The sequence below is a fragment of the Mus caroli genome, unplaced genomic scaffold (genome assembly GCF_978045245.1).
Source record: "Mus caroli unplaced genomic scaffold, Mus_caroli_1 scaffold_20, whole genome shotgun sequence".
NCBI classification, from domain to species: domain Eukaryota; kingdom Metazoa; phylum Chordata; class Mammalia; order Rodentia; family Muridae; genus Mus; species Mus caroli.
Genome location: NW_028227275.1, coordinates 43,516,631 through 43,538,922, shown reverse-complemented (window position 1 = coordinate 43,538,922; position 22,292 = coordinate 43,516,631). Strand labels below are relative to the sequence as shown.

The following is a 22,292-nucleotide window of genomic DNA, read 5'->3' as shown; positions in this document are numbered from 1 at the left end:
ACCTTACCCTCTTACCCACAATCTTAACCACTGAGCCCTCTCACCAGCTTCATAAAATGATTTTTCCCCCTTTCATAGGCACTACAGTACTTGATCATCTTACAACCCATTCTCCTGTTGCATGTTTTCATTTGTTACTATGCTAATTTACTCATTAATGACTAAAATGTCTCGGACACATGTTTAGTCTACATTTATAGGACAGTCATATTTTTGAATAATTTCAAAAGCCCATTTGGTTAATGCGGAGAAGTGACCAGAGCTCACTGCTATCCTTATCAGGTTAGCCCACAGCTTGCTCCTGGGAACTTGGATTTAGAGAGGGTTCCCATCTCTCTGATGAGACTAGCTATCACTGTGAAAACTGTATAAGCAGCATGGTTGATGGTGTGTGCCAGGAAGGGAGTGTCTACTTGATCAGCTCACAGTGGTAACTGAGGACACGGAGTCACTACTAAAGTTTCCTTGTATATACTATTTCACATATGATATTACAAACTAGCTCTAGGAAATTCAATGTGTTTTGAGTGGGAAACTGTCTTGAAGCATGGTTCTAGATGCCTCTAGATGTCCCTGTTTCCCTTGGCTGACTTGATGTTTCATCCTCCTGCTTTAATAGAACTGCAGTGATATCCCCAATGTTGTGAGTCTAATAGCAAATCATTGTGGGGGAGGGAGTGTGAGGGTCCTCTGCTAAAGGTGGTTATAGGCACCTCTACAAAAACCCTTCTAAAATATCTCTTTAATGACTTGTCTAGGTTCTGTTTGGCATTAAGCAAAACCAGATTGCATGCATAGAGTTATTCAAATGAAAACCTGTATCTTTTTAAAAACCCAAAACATTTAAAAACAACTCACTGATATCCTCGTATGATCCATCAGGGCACTGAGTAACACAGCTGCTAGTTTCTTCATTCAGGAAGTAGCCATATTTACAGGATAGGCACTGATCACCATGGCTGCCGAAGCAGGACTCGCAGTTTGGGGCACACTTCCGGCACCTCTTCTTGTCAGCATGGTAGTGGCCAGGAGGGCAGCTGGAGACACAGATTCTGCATCGTGGGATTATAAGAGAAATGGTTACTTATCCGTATCCACAGCTTGGCATTCTTACAGAAAAGCTGACAGCTGCCTGTGGCCTTAAGGTTGCCAATACCAAATTACCAAGGTCCCAAGGTTGTCAACTGGGATGCCAATACCAAATCAAAGGGACCACATCTGTCTGGTAAAGCTTCCTCTTGTGCAGGATGGAGGAACATCACAGTTAGCACTACATCCAGTAGGCAGGTACTTCATTGTCTATGATCTTCTAGGTAAGGCCTAGCTCTACAGAAGGAATCATAACTGGAACTGCAATCTCAAGAGCTGGTTTACGGTGTTGATCCGAGGGAAAACAAACATGGGCCAGAACTTTATGGAAAAATGTCATTAAAATAAGGAGTTCCTTCTACTTCTGCATATAATTTGTCATGTGCCTTGTATGTACATGTGGTATGTTGTTATCTAAATAAATATATATACATATATATATATAAATATATACACATGTATATATCATATATGTACATATGGGTATATATACAAAATCACATATACATGTACTCAGACACACATACACATAATTTTGTTCACCAGAAACTTTCCTTTTTTTTTTCTTTGCTTATTTTTTTTTCAATACATGGTTTCTCTGTGTATCTCTGGCTGTCCTAGAATCCATTCTTCAGACCAGGCTGGTCTCAAATTCAGAGATCCACCTACCTCTGCTTCCTGAGTGCTGGGATTAAATGTGTGTGCCACCACGGCCCAGATGAAACTTTCCTTCTTTTTTTTATTTTTTTTTTAAAGCCAACTTCCTTAATCGTCTATAACTAGAGACAGGGCTTTATTTATTTATTTATTTATTTATTTATTTAAGTAGTTTTTGAGCACCAATTAAACAGGCATTTTGGTTAGTGTAACAGATACTGTCATCATGAAGTCAGCTGAGAACCGATCTCCTTGAGGTATCTGACTTCTAGTATGGACCTGACTTCTAACAGGGATGTGGCCTTGGCTGTGTCTGCTGAGGTGTCTGAGTACTGTTCCTAGAACAGTTTGTGTGGGTAATTACTAGCTTGTAACTTGAATCCACGAGGACACGTCTGCAAAGATAGACAGAATCCTGGCAGTAAGAGGCATAGGCTCTATCTCAATATCTAAAATGCAGGAATAAGAACATAGACCAGCATGAATGGTTTGGCATGTTGGAGAATGTGAGAAGAATGTATGCAACTGGTCCATGCAATGGCATGTTCAGCAAGAATAAACACAAACGGTGCACCAAATACTAATGGGCTAAAAAGCACACATAACTTCAGACAGGATGACTAAATTCAACACACATACTGTACATCCTGGTTGCTACAGTTAACAGCAATATGTTATATACTTGAAAATTGCTTTTAAAAGTCAATTTAAAATGTTCTCATGGGGCTGGAGAGATGGCTCAGCAGTTAAGAATATTAACTGCTTTTCTAGAGGTCTTGACTTCAGTTCCTGGCAACCACATGGTGACTCAAAACCATGTGTAATGGGACCTGATGTCTTCTTCTGGTATATCTGAAGACAGCACCAATGTACTGACATACATAAAATAAGTAAATCTTTTTTTTTAAAGCTCCCATTACAAGAAAAACAATAAGCATGTTTGTGAATATAGATATTAAATAGTTTTGGTCATCCTACAATGTATAACACTCTACACCATGTGGCATTCCGTAAGTAGACATAATTTTTACGTATGAAAAGAACTACAGAAGACAAGCACACTAAGGGCACAACTGGTCTCATCTCAACAGGATTCTGCAAGTGAGAAGGATTTGCAGTTATTTGGCACAAATTTTGCATTAATTTGACCCAATTTAGAATCACCTAGGAGATGCACCTACGGTTATATCTGTGAAGGTATTCTCCAGAGACTGACTTGAAGACCCGCCCTGAAGGCTGGCAGTACCATGCCATGGACTTGGGTCCTAGATCGAATATAAAGGATAAAGGACCAAGGAAGCTGAGCACCCACACTGATCTGAGTCAATGTTGATCTGCTGACTCAGCATGGCCAGTTACCTCATGCTTTTCCCACCATGCCTACAGCACCGTGATGAACCATATCCCTTCAGTGTGCATTTGAGTCAAAACAACCCGCTCTTTAATTTGCTTTTGATAGGCATTTTGTCACAGTCAGAGAAAAGCAACTAATACAGAAAATTGGTATCAATTGGTCTAGACATAGTATTTGTGATAGGCCTCTTGTTCTTGGTCTGACCTTTCTTTGCTATACCCCAGTTCTTCCATTTTGAAACAGAATTCCATGCCCTAGTATATTAGACGTATAGGACCTGGTTTTTGTAAGGGATTACAGTTAAGAATAAGTAACAGGTATACAGAGATTTTAGGCTTCTGAGCAATGGTTTTAGATCTGTTAAACCTGGGGGGGGGACCTCTTACAGATGTAAGAATGTGATGCACTTTAGTTTAAAAGATGGTTATGAACCTTTGAGGGTCTGAATACTGTTGTTAACAGTGACATGCATTAGTATTCAGTTGACCAGAAGTAGACCTGTGATGATCAATCTCCATCACCATCCTGGAGAGACTTCCAATTACCTCTGGATGTGTCGGGGAAGGTATCTGCAGGGAGGTTTAACTTGTGAGGGAAGACCTACTCTGACTATAGGCAAGATTTAAAGAAGAGGACAAAAGCAAAAAGCCACCTAAACAGCAGCATTTACTGCTCTGATTTTTCACTAAGGGCACAATGTGACCAGCACCCCTTTGAACCATTCACCATGCTTCCTAGACCAGGATGGCCCTCATCTCTTCACACTGTGAACACAAACAACCTCTTTCTTCCTTCAGTTGATTTTGTCAGATGCTTTGTCCCAGTGATGAGAAAAGCAGCTAATAAATATGGCAAGTTTTACTGTGTAAACCAGTGTGGCTTTTACTTTTGTAAAAGACAGGGCCATCATGGGCTGGAAGCAGGAACATCCTTTCTTAGAGCTTGTGGGGGGACCCTGGAATACAGCGCTCTCTAGACATAGTCTTTGTGATGGGCCCCATAAGCATGCTGGAACACACGAGCTATGCTTAGGAACACGTGAGAGCATGGCTTGTCTCTTACCTGGTGTTATTTTTCAGCTTGTAGTAGTAGTGTAAACAGTCACTGCAATGATCTGGTCCTGGCCCGTCACATCCAACCTCACTGCATTCAGGGTCACAGGGACCTTTCAAGAAGAGATTTAAAATTGGAAAAAGAAAATGATCATAGTAAGCCAATTTTATCTTGAAGTTGAAATCTCTAACAAGATATTTTAGTTGCTTGCCACCAAGTGCGATAATTTCTTTGTGATGGCCAATACAGCTATAAGCCCAAGACTATACTCTTGACTGAAGTCAAAACATGAATTGCTAAGGAGTCAAGATTATAATTTATAGGTATGGCCTGGTCTTCAGAGCTTGCATGGTAGCCTTGGGGCTCTGGGAGTGACAGCAAGCATTTGAGATTCAAATGAACAGGGTCACTATAGTAAAATGACTGTGCTACCAAAATCACAAGTTTTGATACACAGAACGTGTATCAAAGACTGTGGTATCCACAGCTGCCTTAACTCATAGAACACAGCAATCCATCCCTTCCCTGGTATACAGTGGTAGATGGATGGACTATTCCAAATTGTACTAGCTGTGAAATTTAATTTGGAAATCAATTTAAGGCTTTTGGGGAAAGAGAAATAAATAGTGTTGTCAAGTGAGTCTCACAATTAATCAGAAAAAAATGATTGTGGTTACTATACATAACAATAAAATATATGCTATTTATTGAAAAATAAGAAGTTACATTGTTGACAAAAAAGAAATAAAACTTTAGTATTCAATACCTAGAGCAGATTATGTATCTTGTTTCAGATCATTAAAGCCACTGAGTGTCTCTGAAATATTACAGCCATCATGAAATATCATTGCAGTATATTGCACAAATTTATCAGCCTCTAGTCTTGGAACACAAAGCAGGTGATTCTGACATGGATACATTTAAACATGTGGCCTATCCATAGGTCAGTGGACTGCTCAACAACAACAAAAAATAACATATACATTCATACCTGCAAACTAGATTAAAGATATCCCCACTTTGGATGAAGGCCTTCAGGTTCTCTTTTATTTAGTATTATATGAGAAATAATTCATAGTAAGCAAACCATGACAATGGGGTGGGTTGTGCTGTGTGGCTGATGCAGAACATTCTAACGGCACGAGGAACTCCAACAATCTCTTACTTCTTTATTCCAGATCTCCAACTTTTAAGATATTTGGGCTTATCATTTTTAAACCCCTTCCCATCAGAAATTTTTGATTTTAAATACCAATAAATGATTTCCTGAGATATGCAAAAATGTAGCTGAAGGGAATCAGAAGTGCTTGAATTCTACTTGTGTTAATCAAAGTGCTTTACTGCTGAACCTCCCAATGTCTCTTTTAGTCATTATAGAATAAGGTTCTATTTTATTTATTGAAATCACACAAACATAAATGCTAGAACTCAGGTAGAAGGACATGGAAAAAGATGTAGTAGTTACCAATGAGTGCCCCATTTTCAAAGAGTTACAATGGCTTGCCCAACTTGTAAAGATGGGATCAAGAAACATCCAGAGGTCTGGTCTCGATCTGTCTAAAGGAAGCAGATGGTGTATTTGAAATGTCCTCGTGGTCTGAATGGAATAAGTGATTTTAAATGTTAAGGGCTTGAAGGCATTCCTGATTAATTGCGAGAGTCATTTGACAACACTGTTTATTTCTCTTTCCCCAAGAGCCTTAAATTGAATTCCAAATTAAATTTCACAGCTAGTACAATTTGGAACAGTTCAGCTATCTACCACTGTATACCAGGGGAGGGATGGATGGCTGTGCTGTGTGAGTTAAGGCAGCTGTGGGTATCACAGACTTTGAGATTCAGTGACATAGTCACCCGTGCTCCAGTCAGGTTGGCCTCTAGGGAAGGTCACACACACGCCGGTGCACATGCTTGCACAGTAAAGGAGTCATAGGTACCCCAAAATGTTTACTAGATGATGTTTTATAAGCTAAAAAAAATACCCTACAAATATGTATTTGCGATACATGCCAATGGGCTCCGTATGACAGGTTTACATGTAATGCTCTTTCTTTTATAACCTTAATATGTCCCAGATGCAATCTGGTGTTGTGAATTTCAAGATAATGATGACATAAAATTGTCTTTGTTCTCTTACAAGTGTCAACATTAATGTTTTAGAAATGTGATCAGAAAACAGTCAGGAGGATTATTGTGTTCAGAATTTTAATATAACCAAATTTGAATTTGAATTGTCAAAATTGTGATACAAGAAAGAGTAATAGCTTATTGACTATTGTGTTCCATTTATGACTTTGGATACACTTTCTCCTGTCATAGAAGATAAAATGGTTTCTAGTTCTAACATAAACAGTAACATGACAAGCTCAAAGCAAAACAAGATGGGACGAAATCTGACACAATCTAGTTCTGGCTAGCTCATTTGGTCTTAATTATCCAAGCATGTTACTGACTTCAGTATACTACCTATTTACAGAGAAGAACCTAACATTTAAGATGTTCTTATCAAGTGTTTAATTAAACGTATTTATCTCAGTGTCAAGAGAAGAATCTCTGAACTACAGGAACAAACTATTTTTCTTTGTTGTTTAAAAATACATTAAATTTCTATTTATAAACACTTCTCCATTAGGCAAAGCTTTGGCAAATAATGTTATACAGCATATTTCAAAAGGGCAGGGTGCCCTTAGAATTGGTTGCCTGAAAAAAAAAAAGTAAATAAACAATTTTAGAAAATTGACTTGAAAGCATCAAATTAAGAGAAACGGAGTAACATGCTCAGATATCAGATAACAATGCAGTGGGGTGAGTGAGCTCCTAAATGGGATATTTTGTATGACAAGGGCAACAAGACCCAAGTTAAGAAAGTATAACAAGCAATAAGAAGAAAATTACACCACGTTAAAGAATTTCAGTAAAATGAGGCATGTTCTGTTTCATAGGGAAAGCCGAATAAAAAAACAAACAAACAAGTCTTCCCATGAGACTGTGTGTAAATTCCAGTTATGTTCAAATGGGAAACCAAAATGCAACTTTGGCCATTTGAAATTTCCTATGAAGAACAGAAGTTCAAAGATCTTTGTACAAACTGGAAGTAGATGTTGGACAAATATTAAAATCGACTGCAGGGGTTGAAGGCAGGGTCCATGTCAGAGTGGGCCAGGCCCCCAGCACAGAAGAGAGGAGAGAAGAGAGGGGAGGCTACTTTTTCAGTTTTGCCGACTTGACCTAGCAGAGTTATCTGGGAAGAGGGAATCTCAGTTGAGGACTTGCCTAAACCTGATTGGCTCATGGACATATCATGCAGCATTTTCTTGGTTGATGCGGGGGTGCCGGGGCCACTGTGGCGGTGCCACCCCTGGGAGGTGGGCCTGAGGGGTAAGAAAAGGAGCCGAGAGAGCCCTGGAAAGCAGGCCTGTAAAGGAATGTTCTGCTATGGCCTCTGCTCTAGTTCCTGCCCTGACTTCCCTTCTCAGAGGGCCATAAACTACAAATGGAAATAAAGCCTATTCTTTCCAAGTTGCCGTTCATTTTACCATAGCAAGAGAAAACAAGGAGGGACAGGAGGAGAGAAGAGAAGGAAGAGAAAGAGGAAAGAAAAAAAGAAAAAGCCTCATAGAACTGAAATTGAAAAAGACAGTACAACAGGTGAAATTGGTTTACAAATTATCATGTTAATGACAGAAATAGTGGAGTCCCAGAGACCTTGATACAAGAACTCTCTTTATTGTAAAGAAAGCATCAGAGTTGATAAAAGGGGCAACTGCTCGGTCAACTATATGTATTTGTTTGGAAAATAAAGTTCGTTTCAACTTGCCCTATACACACCAGAGCAAAGCAAAGCCAACCAGATGGGAATAGTCAATTGGAGAAACCTAAGGAGATTACTAAGACAAAATTTGTGGATGTCTAGCTGATATTAAAAGATAAGATTTCTGCAAATAAGTGATGGAAATTATACACACACACACACACGCACACACACACACATACACACACATATATGATAAAGCCACATCCTCTACTAGTGTTTTCTGTGAAATAACTCATACTAAAATTAAAGATCACCTTTGGGAAGGGATAACTAGGGTATGTTTTCGGGAGTTGTGTGATACTGGAAAGGTTTGCAAGTTACTAAAGTCTTATAGACAGAGGAGGGACTGGCTATAAACTGGAGTAGAAAATGGGTAAAGCAATGTGGTACTGAATCTTGAGAACTACAGGGAGGATAATTTTAGGCTTACTAGCAACCAAAGCTATAAACATTTAAAAGTATTCTCCTTTCCTGTCCCTTTTCTTCTTTCTAGTCCCAGTGGGCAGGAATGAGTACTGTGAGCATCTGGAGCTGGCCTGTGTAGCCTGGAATGGTTGTCAGGGAATTCAGTGTGACAAGAGGATTCCACATCCTCAAACTGATTACCCGCTTTGTAGCAGGAATCTCAGAACAAAATTCTGCCCAAAGAAACAACTTGAGATCTATGCTGTGCTGACTGTTCTTGGTTATCATTGACTACATCTGCAATGAACTAAAACCCATGTGGCTGGGGACACCTGTGAGGGATTGTTTTCTTAATAAAATCATTTGAAGTAGGAAGACACCATTTCAGTTTGGATCTTCTGGGGCTGGAGGATATACTTGTAATCCAGAACTTTTAAGGTCAGGAGAATCTCCTTTATCGAAACACACTTTCTGGGGATAGCCTTTATAAAGGATATGGAAGGAAGAAGCTTGCTCTTGCTCTCGTTGGCAAGTCTATTCTTTCACTGGCTTTAGAGCCTACTTCTTCCGGATTGCAGCATATACTGAATACCATCTGAGACTCCTGCCTTATGAACTGAGCAAGTACTGGATTCTAGGACCTTCTATTCATAGGCAGTCATGTTGGAATAGCTGGACCATAGCCTATAAGCCATTCTAATAAATTCCCTTTCTTCTTCTTTTCTTCCTTACTTCTCTCCATCGGTCTCTTTTTCATTCTCTCTTTATATACATATGTTATATTTGTTGTATATAATTTTCGTTTTATACATATTCATTCTGTAAGTTCTGTTCCTCTAGTGAACCTTCACTCATACACATGAAAAGACCGAAAACCTGTTTCTTCAAACCTGTTTAAAACAGTATATAATTCTAAGCAAATTGTATTTCAAATTACAGATAAAATATATCATTCTGTAGTCACAGAATTGGCTACTGTGTAGGCAACATATACAGCTATTTAAATATATGAATTTATTAGTAAACTAATATACACACATATTTGTAGGAGGAAGAATATATTTCAGACCATGGATAGTTGCTGAATATTATGAATATTATACCACATCTTTGAAAGCATACTTTATAGCAATTACATCATATTAGTTTACATGCCAGGAATATGCCCAACCTTTTTTAAGTTATGCCCAACTCACCTGCATAATCTTCAGCACCATAGTCATCTGTGGGGTCTTCCACTCGACTGTAGCGGAAGCGTTCCACTTTGGGAAACTCGTTGGTTGGGGAGTATGGCTGTACGGACGTGCCATAGAGGACTAAGGACCATTCTTTCAATTTACCTTGAGAAACAGTAACCAAGAGTGACCAGAAAAATCTCTCTAAGCCCCTTAGCTTCCTAAAGTCAGTCCTTCTCAACAAGAACAAGCAACAGTGGAGCAAGCGGTGGGAAGGTTGATAGGAATCTTAAGAAATGGACATTTCTACTGTCCGCAGAAATAAAGATTTCCCAGTTCACATGCCACACATTCCCTGAGCGCCCACAATAGGAAGACAGGGACATAAACCAACTTCAGATCACGGGATCAAGGGATGACTTGCAAATTATAACTATTTAAGCGGATACTAGCTGTCTGCAGGAGGCTTTGTTCTAGGCACTAAGGGATCACTCAAGCTTTTTAGATGTTTTTGATCTGTTAGGAAGAAAAACCAAATTACTTATGCCATCTAATTCCAGAATTAGTATTCAGTATTTGTAGACATATGATTCTGAAAACAGTGTTGTCTAATACAATAGCCAAGAGATATACTTGGCTACTTAAATGTAAATGATTTAAAATTAATTAAAATAATTGGGTTCCTCAAGATGGGCACTGAGTCATAAATTCATGGGCATGGATAATAAACTACATCACTGTAGAACATTTTCATAGACAGTGTGGGCTCTGGGTGGCCCCTTGTGCATGCTCCTGAAAGTTACCCGAATAAATTCCATGCTTCATCAAGCTAGACCTGGGTAGAATTGTTTCTTTGGTCTATTATAAGTGCGTCATTTAGAACTGAATTGAACATTCTTCACCTTCCTGAAGGAAAAGTCACACATTATTTGTCTAAAAAAATATAATAAAACTAATATTCTTCTGAATGAGTTTTATTTATGTGATCTTTAAATAATCTCTTAAAAATAAAAAAACATCTTTGTTTCATTAATTAATTAACTATGAATGTATATGGGCATGTACGGAAGTCAAAGGACATTTTGTGGGAGATAGCTTTTTCCTTTTACCATGGGGATTGTAGCGGTTGAACTCAGGGTGTCGGTCTTAATAGCAAACACCTTTACCTACTGAGCCATCTTGCCAGCCCCAAGTCTAATGCTTTGCAGCTGAGTCACCATAAGTTCAGACCCATAGATAATTCTGGGATGTGCTCAGTGCTTTGGATCTATGTGCTGAGCTAGTAGAGTTGTTTTGTATGCAGCTTGCTCTTGGCTAACTTTTCTTTGCTAAAGCCCATGCTTTTTACAAGCTGGAGGCTACCTGTGTCAGAATTTTAAGCAGCATGCATGAAAACTTTGCTTAGTGGCGGGAAGAGAATGGCCACTGGGTATGGGTGATCTATTTGATGACCTTGAGGTAACAGTGATGGAAAAATCACCCTTTCCACAGGACTCTGCTAGAATTCTAATAGAGTGCACAACACAAGGACACCGGGTCATCTCATTTCTCTACCACCTGTAAACATTTGGATCTAAAAATGTACCCCATGGACTCTTTCAGAACATTGCCTCAAAGGTGATTATCTCTTGTCTGGGGACTACTATTAAGGACATTCCAACGGGACTATAGTCTATAGTTCTCCTTTCCCTCTCTCCCTTCTCTTTTCAATGCACAGGCCAGGCTGGCCTTGATCTCACTCTGATCCTCCTACTGTAGTCCCTCACAGCTGGGATTAGAGGTATATGCCTCATTCAGCTAAGCACTTAATATGCATTTATTGTTTAAATGGAGGGAAAACACACAAATCTAAACTTAGTGTGGCACCAGGAACCTCTAGATTTTGTATGTCTGGATAGAAAAATTCTACACATCTAACAAAAATTTCATCAGCTAGAGAAATCCCTCACTAGTCACAAACAGAGAAATCTACCATGGAACTTGGTGTGATAGAAACAAGGACATAATTATGGAAAAATACATTTGTAAATGGAAAAGTCCTTCATCAAAGATGTGACTAACCTTAACAGGAAAGAATGGGAAGAAGGCTATAAAAGACCAGATAGTTTTATTTGAGCAATAAGGCATATAAATAACATATCTGATTGGTATTGACTATGGTTAAAGTGAATGTTTGCATAATACAGTTGTCCCTCAACATTTGTGAGGAATTGGCTCCAACATTTATGAATAGAAAAACCATAGGTGATCAAGTTCCTTATGGAAAATTTGCTTAGAATGTACAGATATCTACCTGTGTACTTCAAATCATCTCTGGGTTACTCCTACTACCAACTAAAAGGTAAATCATTATCGTGCTGTATTGTTTAGGGAATTAAAGGCCAGTGCATGTACAATAGATGCAATCATTTCCTAAATATTTTTTGATATAGGTTTGGCTGAATCTGAGGATATGGAACAATTGGAACACACAGACACAGAGAAGCCAAAACAAATCTGAGCTACTTCAGAGAGCTTTTAACATAGATGCCAAGGGAGCCTCTGGGGAGACTCTTAACTCCTCCAAGGCAGAAGGACTCTTGCTTATAGCAACTCCCTAAATGGTTGCTCCTAAATGGGAGCCTGGACTGGGAGCCCTTCAGGTGAAGAATTGCTTATACCCGTCAATGATAAAGAACACAGGTAGTTTTAAATTTGAGTTTAGAATTGTCTCAAGTTCTCTACAGACAACATGCCATCTGTATCCACACTTCTCTTTGATATACCACTGCCACATGGCCCACACTTGTTTCTACAGAATCACTTGACACCTTAGGGCCTGGAGTGACACATACTGATGGGTCATCTGGGAGCTGCTGGGAGCTGTAGAAACACAATCCATTTACCACGCTATTCTCACTTCTAAGTGTTATGTATCCCATGGTAGGAACACTGAATAGGAGGTAAAAAGAAAGGAAGAGAGGGCTCTAGGAACCAAGTGACTTAAGAAAAAACCTAAGTAGCTAGAACTGTGGCTTTGGGGGTGGTGGTGCCTGTCTTTAATAGCAACCTTGTGTTTGTGGAACAAACATTTGCTCTCTGGATAAAACTGGCCACTATTGTATTCAGATAGCATGCTGAGGGGGAAGGCAAAATTTCCAATTTTTAGTTAAAAAAAACTTTAAAAAAGTATTTTATTTACTTGTAGGTACTGCAGCATCAGTTGCCAGAAGAGGGTGTTGTGTGCTGTCTTCTGTCACTCTGCACCTACTCTTTGGGTGTAGGTTCTATCTTTGAAACCAGAGATAATGTTTGCTCAGTCATCAAACACCAATCATGTTCCTGTCTCTGCTCCTCCTTGGAGTGGGGCCTACAGGTTTATTCCTGAGGTTACGGCTATGTGCCAGGATACCCAGCTTGTTATGTGGGTATTGAGATCTAAAGTCAGGACTCTACTTAACTGCTAAGCCATCTCTCTAGCTTCACTCCTGGATGCACCATAGGTTTTGGCCTCCTTGCTTGGAGTGGGGGTGTCTTTGAGCCTACATGGCATTATTGAGCTGTATATACCAAATAATTGAGGAGAAAGATATATAAAACATAATGGTCAAAATGGATTCCTAGAATGAATAACCTTCTTCAAGAGACAGGCAAAGTGCTGGTGAACCTGACCTTTATCCCCAAATTCTCTTGAGAATCACCTCTGGTTTATACATCTCACTGAATGGGAGTTATGGTTATGGATGGTCTGGGCAATCCCATTCTGAGTCAGTACATGGCTGGAGTTGGATATAAGTCCTAAATGTCTCCCAGGTCTGAGCCTTCTGCAAATGGACAGAGCACTAAGGTTGTCACTGCTGACATCTGGGACTGTCGGGTGGGTGGGAAGCTGTATACTTATTAGTAAGTTGACTCATTTCTGAGGCAAATAACTGTCCAGGCGGCTCTATTGTGGGCAATGAAATCTCCCGTTCTATGTGCATTTCCTTAATGTATGACAAAGAATCTACATATATGGACATAAGGAGGGTCAGCTGATGTGATGTACTATGGGATCTTAGAGGGCTGGGAACTATCCTTGCTATCGTTATTTTCATACTATATATATCAAAAGTTTCATTTCCCTTGGCTCTTGGGTTTGTTCAGAGTAGAATACCACCATTTCCCCCCTTTGGTAGTAACCTGATTAGTTGATTCAGCCGTCCTTTTGAAATGAAAAATGAAAAATTGAGAAACAAAGTAAAAAGCAAGCAAGCCAAGTAGCATAAGGAAAACCTAACTCTTTTTTCATGTGTGAACGAATGTGCCTATAACGTAGCTTAAAGCATGCAAGTGAACAAAGCTTGGCTTTCACGAACTACGGAAAATGGGCCAGATGCAGTTCTGAGGGATTTGTCTCTCATTCACACCTAAATGTTTATTCTTTATTTCTTATTTTGAAATGATACCATTTACTGTCCTACCTTGAGGACGAGAAGGTGTGCAGGTAATTTACAGCGTGTATGAAATGTATCACACAGAATGGTGCTGCTGATACAGAGGTGCTGTCAGGACATGGTTGTGACTTGTCCCTCAGGGGTTGATGTGCTAAAGGCCTGCTTGACACACAGTGCAGTTGGGGTAGTGAAATCTTTAAGAGGCAGGGCTTACTGGAAGGTAGTTAGGCTAGGGGGTTCCAGCTCCATTAATACACTGATGATGCTTTCTCAGTGAGTGGATCCTGCAGGGGTGGATGAGTTCTGCAGAGAGTAGGCTGCTAACGGGACTTCCAGAACAGTGATGTTAAAGACGTTCTTCGTTATGAAATAGAGTATCAGATTGTTGTTATAACAAAACCAACCAGAGTAAGGCACCTGTGGAGAATTCTTTTGCTCAAATGTGGTTAATCATTTTCTTCCACAAGTGGGTTAATTTGAACCAACTTCTTACCTGGAGTCTTGAAGTTCCTCAGCTGAGATGGAGTATCATAAACCTCGAGGACCCAGTCCCCAGCAGCCCGTTCTCCCCAGCAATGAATAGTCATGAACTCCCAGTTCTTAAACCCTTCCATGGAATGATCAAATAGCCTGAAAAACCATGAGATTCTTTTTGGTATGTATTAATTAAAATCTGCTGAGAGTAGAGCCGAAAGCATGATTAGTAGCCCTTGTATTTATCAGCATCCATGTTCACACACTAACATGTCTTTTGTCTTAGACATTACCAATGGCCGGACCCACATAGAGCATCATTATTCTACAACAAAGAAGCTAGTTCTTTAGAGACCAGGAAAATAGGCTAATACTCTATTCACAAGACTGATAGTAAAGAGCTGAATGTGGAGAGCAATGATGGTCTCTCATACCAGGGATGTGGGGAGCACATATGGGGTTGGGGTGGGAATGCAAAGATGGTGCCCAAATTTTGGAAAACAGCTTTAGAGTTCCAATAAAGTTCAAAGAACACTATACATAAATTTCAACCACCTTTTTTTCTAGACATTTATCCAACTGAACTGAAAACATAAGCCCACAGAAAGAGCTCCATACGAATGTGCATAATTGTCAAAAACCTGTAAAACGGCTGGACCCAGGTTAGGTCCCTAGCACCATATGCTTTTAACTTTAGTTCCAGGGGATCCTCCTCTGGCTTCTAGAGACATCTACCTGCCTGTGGTGCACATAAACTCATACATACAGGAACACATGCATATACAGAAATTTTTAGAAAATTCTTTAAAAAGTGTATCAATTTCAATGACCACCAACTGGCAGATTTATTTCTTCATTTGTGGTCTGTGTAAGTGTGTGTGCATGTTTGTATGAGAGTGCATGTACATGGAGGGCAGAAGTCTGTGCTAGCTTCCATTACTCTCTGCCTATTCCTTTTGAGGCAGGGTACCCTCCTGAGCCTGCACTTGAATTTTTTACAGCTATACTGGAAGTCAGAAAGCCTAGTGATCCTCCTGTCTCTACATACTTTGGAGCTGGGGTTATAGGCATTGCTGGGATATTAGGCTTGATGTGTGGTTTCTGGGATCCTAATTCTATTCTTTCTGATTGGAGAGCAAGTGCTCTGAACTTCTGAGTCCTCTTTACAGTTAACCCCATAAACTGGTAGATAAACAAAGTATGGTACATGCTCAGACAAATTTCTCAAACACAGCTTGACACAAAGAAGCCAGACACAAAGCCAACATGCTGTGTGATTCAAGCCATACAAGTCCTAGAAGGTGCATGTTAGATTCTTCTCTCCTTGCTTACTTTTTGTTTGCCAAGTACACCAGTGGTTATGCAGATCTTCCCTGCAGAAAATATGTATTTCCAGAAAACCAACAAGAACTGCATCCTTCTCCTTCAGGACTAATGTTAGAAACCTGATTTAGAAAAATACAACTTGTCACTGTGTTTGGAGTTCCCTCCAAAATGCTAGCTGTTTTCCAAAGCTGCAGTGTACACTGGCATGCATTTGGATCTGAGGGTAGCTAAGTGGTCAACGTTGCAATATTTCTGAGAAAGGCAATGGATAGTAAAATCACTACTATATGTTCCTATGCTTTTGCAAGAAAGAAAAGGGATATCAAGCAGTGTTCTTCAACTGTTTCTCAGTCAATAATTAATTTCAGAAAGCCTGAAAAGAACAGGTCAATGGAGCCCCTTACTAGAGGATAGCTTAGTTCTTGGGGGTATGTAAATATGCTTCGATACATCCTCTATTGCAGTGAATGGCTAGCAATTATTCTTAAACCCAACCTTCATGTGAAGCTGTCTTTGTCTATATGAGTTACCTATGAAGTTTAACTCTTTGAGCAGAGAGCTGGTTAGCATCTCAACAGGGCCCACATCAAATACTGTGCTTGGTTTCTTTGCTGGTATCTTTGAAGCAAGAGCTCTTTCCCATAGAAATTGACTCTCAGTAAAATCTCAATGATGTAGTTAATGGAGATCCCACAATCCACTAAACAGCAGGCCCACTGCACAAGGGAGCTTAAATCTAGACATCACCAAGAACTCTTTTGGGCCATTGGGTGATTGATTTACACTCTTAAGAGTGGGATGTCTGTAAGTCATTGAAAGGTACCAACTTTGAGGCAGGGACTGGGAGTTATCTCAGAGGCTATCAAAGGGACCATATTGAGAAGAAAAACCAGTTAGTAGGACTCCTTCCCTAACTTGAACTCTGCTCTGTTGAGCTTATTATGTGATTTGAGGGCACCACGGCACTAAGCTATTTCAAAATATGTCTTGAAGAGTGAACATGAAAACTGTTCTCCAACAGTTTAGACAAGACATTTAGCTCACAGCCTTACATCAAAACTTGTAAAGGACATTAGAGGCCATTATCTTGTTTCCAAAATCTGAGTCAACTTTTAATTGCTCAGGGGATCAATTAGTGGTCGGCTGGATTGGCAGGCCCTGAGTTTCTTCTCTGTGATCCTTTCTTGTCCATCTCTGGAATCAATCCTTTGCTGCCAATCATTTTTAGATCCTATTTGGAACGAAGATTCAATGCCAAGTAGAGCTATATCTAATATCAAATTCAAATAACTGTTTCAAAGTTGAGATATGCATTTGCTTTGTCTATGGATATACGGTTATGGTTTTCTGGTCTCTTCACTTTTCAAAGAGGTGAGATGTTCATTTATGTCATGTGATTAGAGGAACAAAAATGCAGCAAGACATGAGGTGACATTCTGCTGAAAGTTGATGGTGACAGAGACAGATAAGGACTGTTGTGTCAGTTAACTGGACATGTGCATTTTGAGTCTGACCTGGGCCTTCATGAGGAGCAGTAGTTAAAATGGAGACCTGTAAATTCCACTGTCTGATTCTGATTCAATATTTTGATAATTTTCATTTTTTAACACTGTAATCAAAACTGCATTTCTTTCTTTTCTTTAAGCAGGAAAAGTTAGTGCAGCTTATAGATTAGTTTGGCATTGCTGGGAATAAATTTGTCCATAAAATAATTCAGATGCAAACCCCAGGCTCTCTATTAAAGAGATTTTAAATCAGGGGCTTCCCTTTAACCAGCTGAGAAAGAAATCTAAAGTCCACTTTGCACACCTGTGCTGTGCTAGCAGCAGACACAGATGACACATGGACATTGTCAGTCCCAGCGACATGTTAATAAAACAGAACCAGTATGCTAAAAGCCAGAGTAGATCATCACCAGGTCCAGATCCACTTCTGCTGCAGAGAAGTCTGTTCTGTCATGACTGACTTCCTAATGGTGGGCTTGGTGAAATGAGAGGTGCAACTGGCACAAATTGCACCCACTTATTAAGATGGTGCCCCAGCTCTATGCTCAGGAGTGGTTTTCAAACTAATTACTTTGGATGAAGCCTGTTAGAAGAGCCTGCCATTATGTGTAGCACATCAGGAAATAACTCATATAATTAGCACAAGATTCCCCCCCCCCTTCACTTGAGAGTCTAGTCAATATATCATGGCTACAACATGCTTCCAAGAAGGTGTGGCAGCTAAATAACAAGGCACTTTATAAGTGCTGGCATCCATATGTTATAATTATTTCTAAGACTGTAAATGGTTTTAATTTCAGAACCACGGTCTACTATTCAAACAGTATTTATCACTCTGGTCTGACATTAGCCTATGCACTTGGGAGGCCTTTCTCTTTTTGTTTACTCCGTAAGCGCTTCCTCACAATTTACGGTGGAACTTATTGATGGCTCCAAGCCCTCACTGAGCTCAACTGTGATAGACTGTTTATGATATTGGGTATTTAAACATACTATTTGGTTCCTTCTTTTTCTTACCTAAAGTGCTTAAATGTTTTGGGGGCTGGAGAGCTGGTTCAGTTGGTTCAGTGGTTAAGAGCACTTCACCTCCACTCCTCCAGAGGACCTGAGTTAGGTGCTAGCACCCACCCTGGGCAGCTTACAGCCACTTTTAACTTTAGTTCCAAGGAATCCAAAACCCCTGACTCTTATGTACACTTATATTCATGTGCACATGTTCATGTACACACACGAAATAACTTAAAAACATTCTTTTAAAAAGAAATGTTTTGGTATTGGTGCTAGAGAGGCTTAGACTATCTAAAAGAAAAATTTATCCCTTAAATGTAAAGTTTCAACAAGCATATTATGGAGTCTCTCATTAACTGCCAAACGCATCTGGTTTTGTAATCCTCTTGCAAAAGATTGCCTTCATTATGGAGTATATGGCTTTTCTGCAGGACTCTGTTTTGCATTATAAACATCTTTGTAAGTTACTCTCACAGCATCCAGGACAATACCACATATATAAGATATTTTGTAACACAAAACCAAGAAAATCTGGGGGATCTTTTAAATTGAGGTTGAGGTATAGTCTCTGGGTAGGCAGCTCTAATCTCAGATGGCTTTACTAGAAATGGGGCTTCTCAGACCTTACCCCAGAACCGTGGAATAAGAACTGGTGAGCAGGGCTCAGGCATCTGTGTTTGATAAAGCTCCTGACTGAATGTTTTGAGAGGCACTGCATAAGCAGGGCACCACTTGCTAAATGCTTGCATGCCAGGCCCTGGGGTAACGGTTTTCTGTGCATTGGCTTAGTCAATATTTGCACCAAGCTTGTGTGAGGCAGTTGGTATTGCACCCATTTCATGAAGAAATTTACTTCTCTAGATTTAAACACAGACATTAGCAAAGCCAAGAGAAAGCCAGCTGCGTGTAAACCTAAAGGCTTATTCTTAGTGACCACAGCAGGACCATTACAAAGGCAATGTTTTCACTGCAAGCCACAAATGCATTAATATTCCATGATGTCTACCAGTATCAACAGTTTCCCATTGAACATTTAGGGACAGCAGTGACAAAAGTGACTGAGGCATAACTACTACATTTTACACAATTATTGGGTTTTTCAGACTACAAAGTGTAACTTCTCTCTACTTGAGACTATCTAATCAGAAGCAGAAATATGTTTCCATAATCAAATTTACAAAGGGAGGCAAAGTTTCAGCTTTCATTCTGAGGCCAAACACTGGAACAGAGAGCCAAGACAATTAAGCTAAGTCTAAAAGGAAGTCAGATGGGGGTGGGGCAAGGTGTGTCGAGGAGCTGTGCATAATTCTAACAAGTGTGGCTGATGGAAGAATTTGGTGAGACAAGGCTTTGTTTGGAAACTTTGTGCACAGTGTTTGAAAGATCTCTCATCTAAGAGTTTTCAAAGGACTCTAAACCTAGCAGCTTCCCCACCCCGACCTGTTTGACCTCCAGATTCTCCCTGGAGTAAGCCACATGCTCTGAAATCAGCCAAGGGGCAGGGAGGGTCTAGGAGGAAGAAATAGGACAAGAAAGGGCCATTTGTTCACCCCAGGACAGTTCTGGTGACCCGTAGCTCTAACCCACTAAATCACTGCAGTGGCTTGCCAGGGAAGCCGGCTTTCTGGGCTAATGGGGCACGAAGCTCAAACTGGCCCGGAGTTCTGAATACTGCTGAGTGCCCTCCAGCACTTAGCACCTGCAGCCAGCTTGGGTAAACCACTCTCCTCCCAACAGCTGTTCTCCACAGGAGCTGCCCATCAGTGGGGACAGGGACCCGTTGAGGGGCTCCAGACGGCCCACACAGATGTAACCGTCATGTACAGCACTTTGTAGAAACCAGATCGTCCAGGAACTGCAGTGGTCAATGGATAAACAACTGAAAAGAAATTCCTCTGAGAAATGTCAAGGAAAGTGAAAGTCTGGGGAGGTGGCACAAGACAACAAACCAGAGAGAGTCCTGGGTCTAAGCAGAGCTAGAACTTTTGCTTCTGTTAAGACCTAGGTGGAGAGACTGCTTCAAAGGCTTGGGGCAGCTGAGCATGGTTGCTCATGCCTTTACTCTGGAGCAGAGGAAGACGGATGTGTGAGTTCGAGGCCAGCCTGATCTACACAGCAACTTCCAGGTCAGCCAGGGCTATACAGTGAGGCCCTGTCTCAAAAACCAAACCAAACCAAACCAAACCAAACCAAACAAAACAAGACTGAAAAAGTCCATGGGGGAGTTTTCTACAGTGGCATCCAGGCTAGCAAGCATGCAGACAGGGTGAGGACAGACAACACCTCTGCCACCAGAGGTGAATGTGTGAACTCTAACCACCTTGCTAGAGAAACTGCTTTAGAAGTTTAATTCCTTCTTTTTAAACTGTGATCTTTGCTCTTCTTTGGAAATTTCTATGCTTGCTTGATGGCTTTCGTTTTCTTCCTTCCTCCCTTCCTTCCTTCCTTCCTTCCTTCCTTCCTTCCTTCCTTCCTTCCTTCCTTCCTTCCTTCCTTCCTTCCCCCTCCCTCCCTTCCTTCCTTCATTCCTCCCTTCCTTCCTTCCTTCCTTCCTTCCTTCCTTCCTTCCTTCCTTCCTTCCTTCTTCCCCCCTCCCTCCCTCCCTCCCTCCCTCCCTTCCTTCCTTCCTTCCTTCCTTCCTTCCTTCCTTCCTTCCTTCCTTCCTTCGTTCCTTCCTCCTTTCCTCCCTCTTTCCTTCCTTCTTTCTTTCTTTGACAGGTTTGTGCTATGTAGCTCTGGTTGGCTTTGAACTCACAATCCTCTGGTCTCAGCCTCGCTAGAGCCTGTGTTACAGGCAAGTACCACTATACTCAGCTTAGAATCTTTACTCTTCAAAACCCAGGCTGAATGTTGGGAATGACAACTGTTCCCCTCTCTTAGGAATAATCTTGGGAACACAGACTCCTTCTAAATCCTGCTGTATTCATCCATTCCTCAAGGCAAAGAATTGTCTTGGAGACCAGCATGAAAGACACCAGGACACAGCAGGGCTTCATTTCTCTCCAACCCTTTTGTGCCTTGTGTCCTGTCCTGTCCCCACCTCTCAACTCTTTGATTCCTAAGCCAGGACTGAGTGTTGATTTAGGACCACATTGGCAGTCACAAGGTTTCTCTTCTACTGAGTCAGATACTAAGAGATATTAAAGACTGGCTTCCTGTAAAAAAAATAGAGCCTTTGGACCATGTCAGAGGAAAAGAATGCCAGAAGAAACCACCTTTCTTGAGCTTCCTAGGTAGGAGGGATACTCCCTCTGTCAAGTACAAGAATGGGTGTGTGGCCTTGGACCAGGTCCAGCTATGCAACTATTTGACATTTAAAGGGACAGCTACTCAGAGAAATGTTATGGGGGAACTGTAGACTATTACAGCTCATATCTTTGGCAGTTCTCTGTGCCTCCAACTCTCTCCAGTCTTGCTACTGCTTTCCGATGGAACATATCTTCAGTCTCAGAAGGATATGCAGCAATCAATCCCTTTAGGACAAGACACTGATGCAAACCTGAGCGGGGAAGGCTGAGGTAAACTTAAGTGCAGGTCAAGGACACAAGCTCTGGGGGTATTCTTGCTCTCAGCACTTTGATAACAGCAAACCAGATGTGGGCTGTGGACGAACATATGTGTGCCCTGAAGCCAGTGACCCAGTAGGCCACCAGATGCCTGTGATGGCATCCATAGACCATCAGCTGGCCGGTTTCCTTGCTGAATTCCTTTAGTGGAATAGCAATAAGAGATGATAAAGTGCAGTTAAAACCCAGAAGACGGGACTGCATTTTTCTAGCAAGCAAGCAAGCAAGCAAGCAAGCAGCAGCAGCAGCAGCAGAGAGGGCGGCTTTCTGCAAGGGTGGGGGTGAACTCAGGACACAGAGACATGCATGATGTGAAGTCTGACTTTGAGTTCCAAAGCTTTTCACCAGGATACTCTCGAAAGTTAAGCTCAGATGAATAATGACAAAGAAAAGAAAGGAAGGAAGGAAGGAAGGAAGGAAGGAAGGAAGGAAGAAAGAAAGAAAGAAAGAA

General features: G+C 40.8%; 1 protein-coding gene across 4 annotated transcripts in view; it reads right to left on the bottom strand.

Annotated features, from left to right (window-relative positions):
• Pcsk5 (proprotein convertase subtilisin/kexin type 5) overlaps positions 1-22,292 on the bottom strand; it is a 417,146-nt gene that overhangs the window by 145,436 nt on the left and 249,418 nt on the right. For all 4 annotated transcript variants that reach the window (XM_021151578.3, XM_029472674.2, XM_021151579.3 and 1 more), the window contains exons 13-16: positions 14,456-14,592; positions 9,569-9,712; positions 4,163-4,265; positions 859-1,052 (exon numbers count right to left, since the gene is read on the bottom strand). In XM_021151578.3, coding sequence (XP_021007237.1) covers positions 859-1,052; positions 4,163-4,265; positions 9,569-9,712; positions 14,456-14,592 — 578 coding nt within the window. The remainder of the gene's footprint in view (positions 1-858; positions 1,053-4,162; positions 4,266-9,568; positions 9,713-14,455; positions 14,593-22,292) is intronic.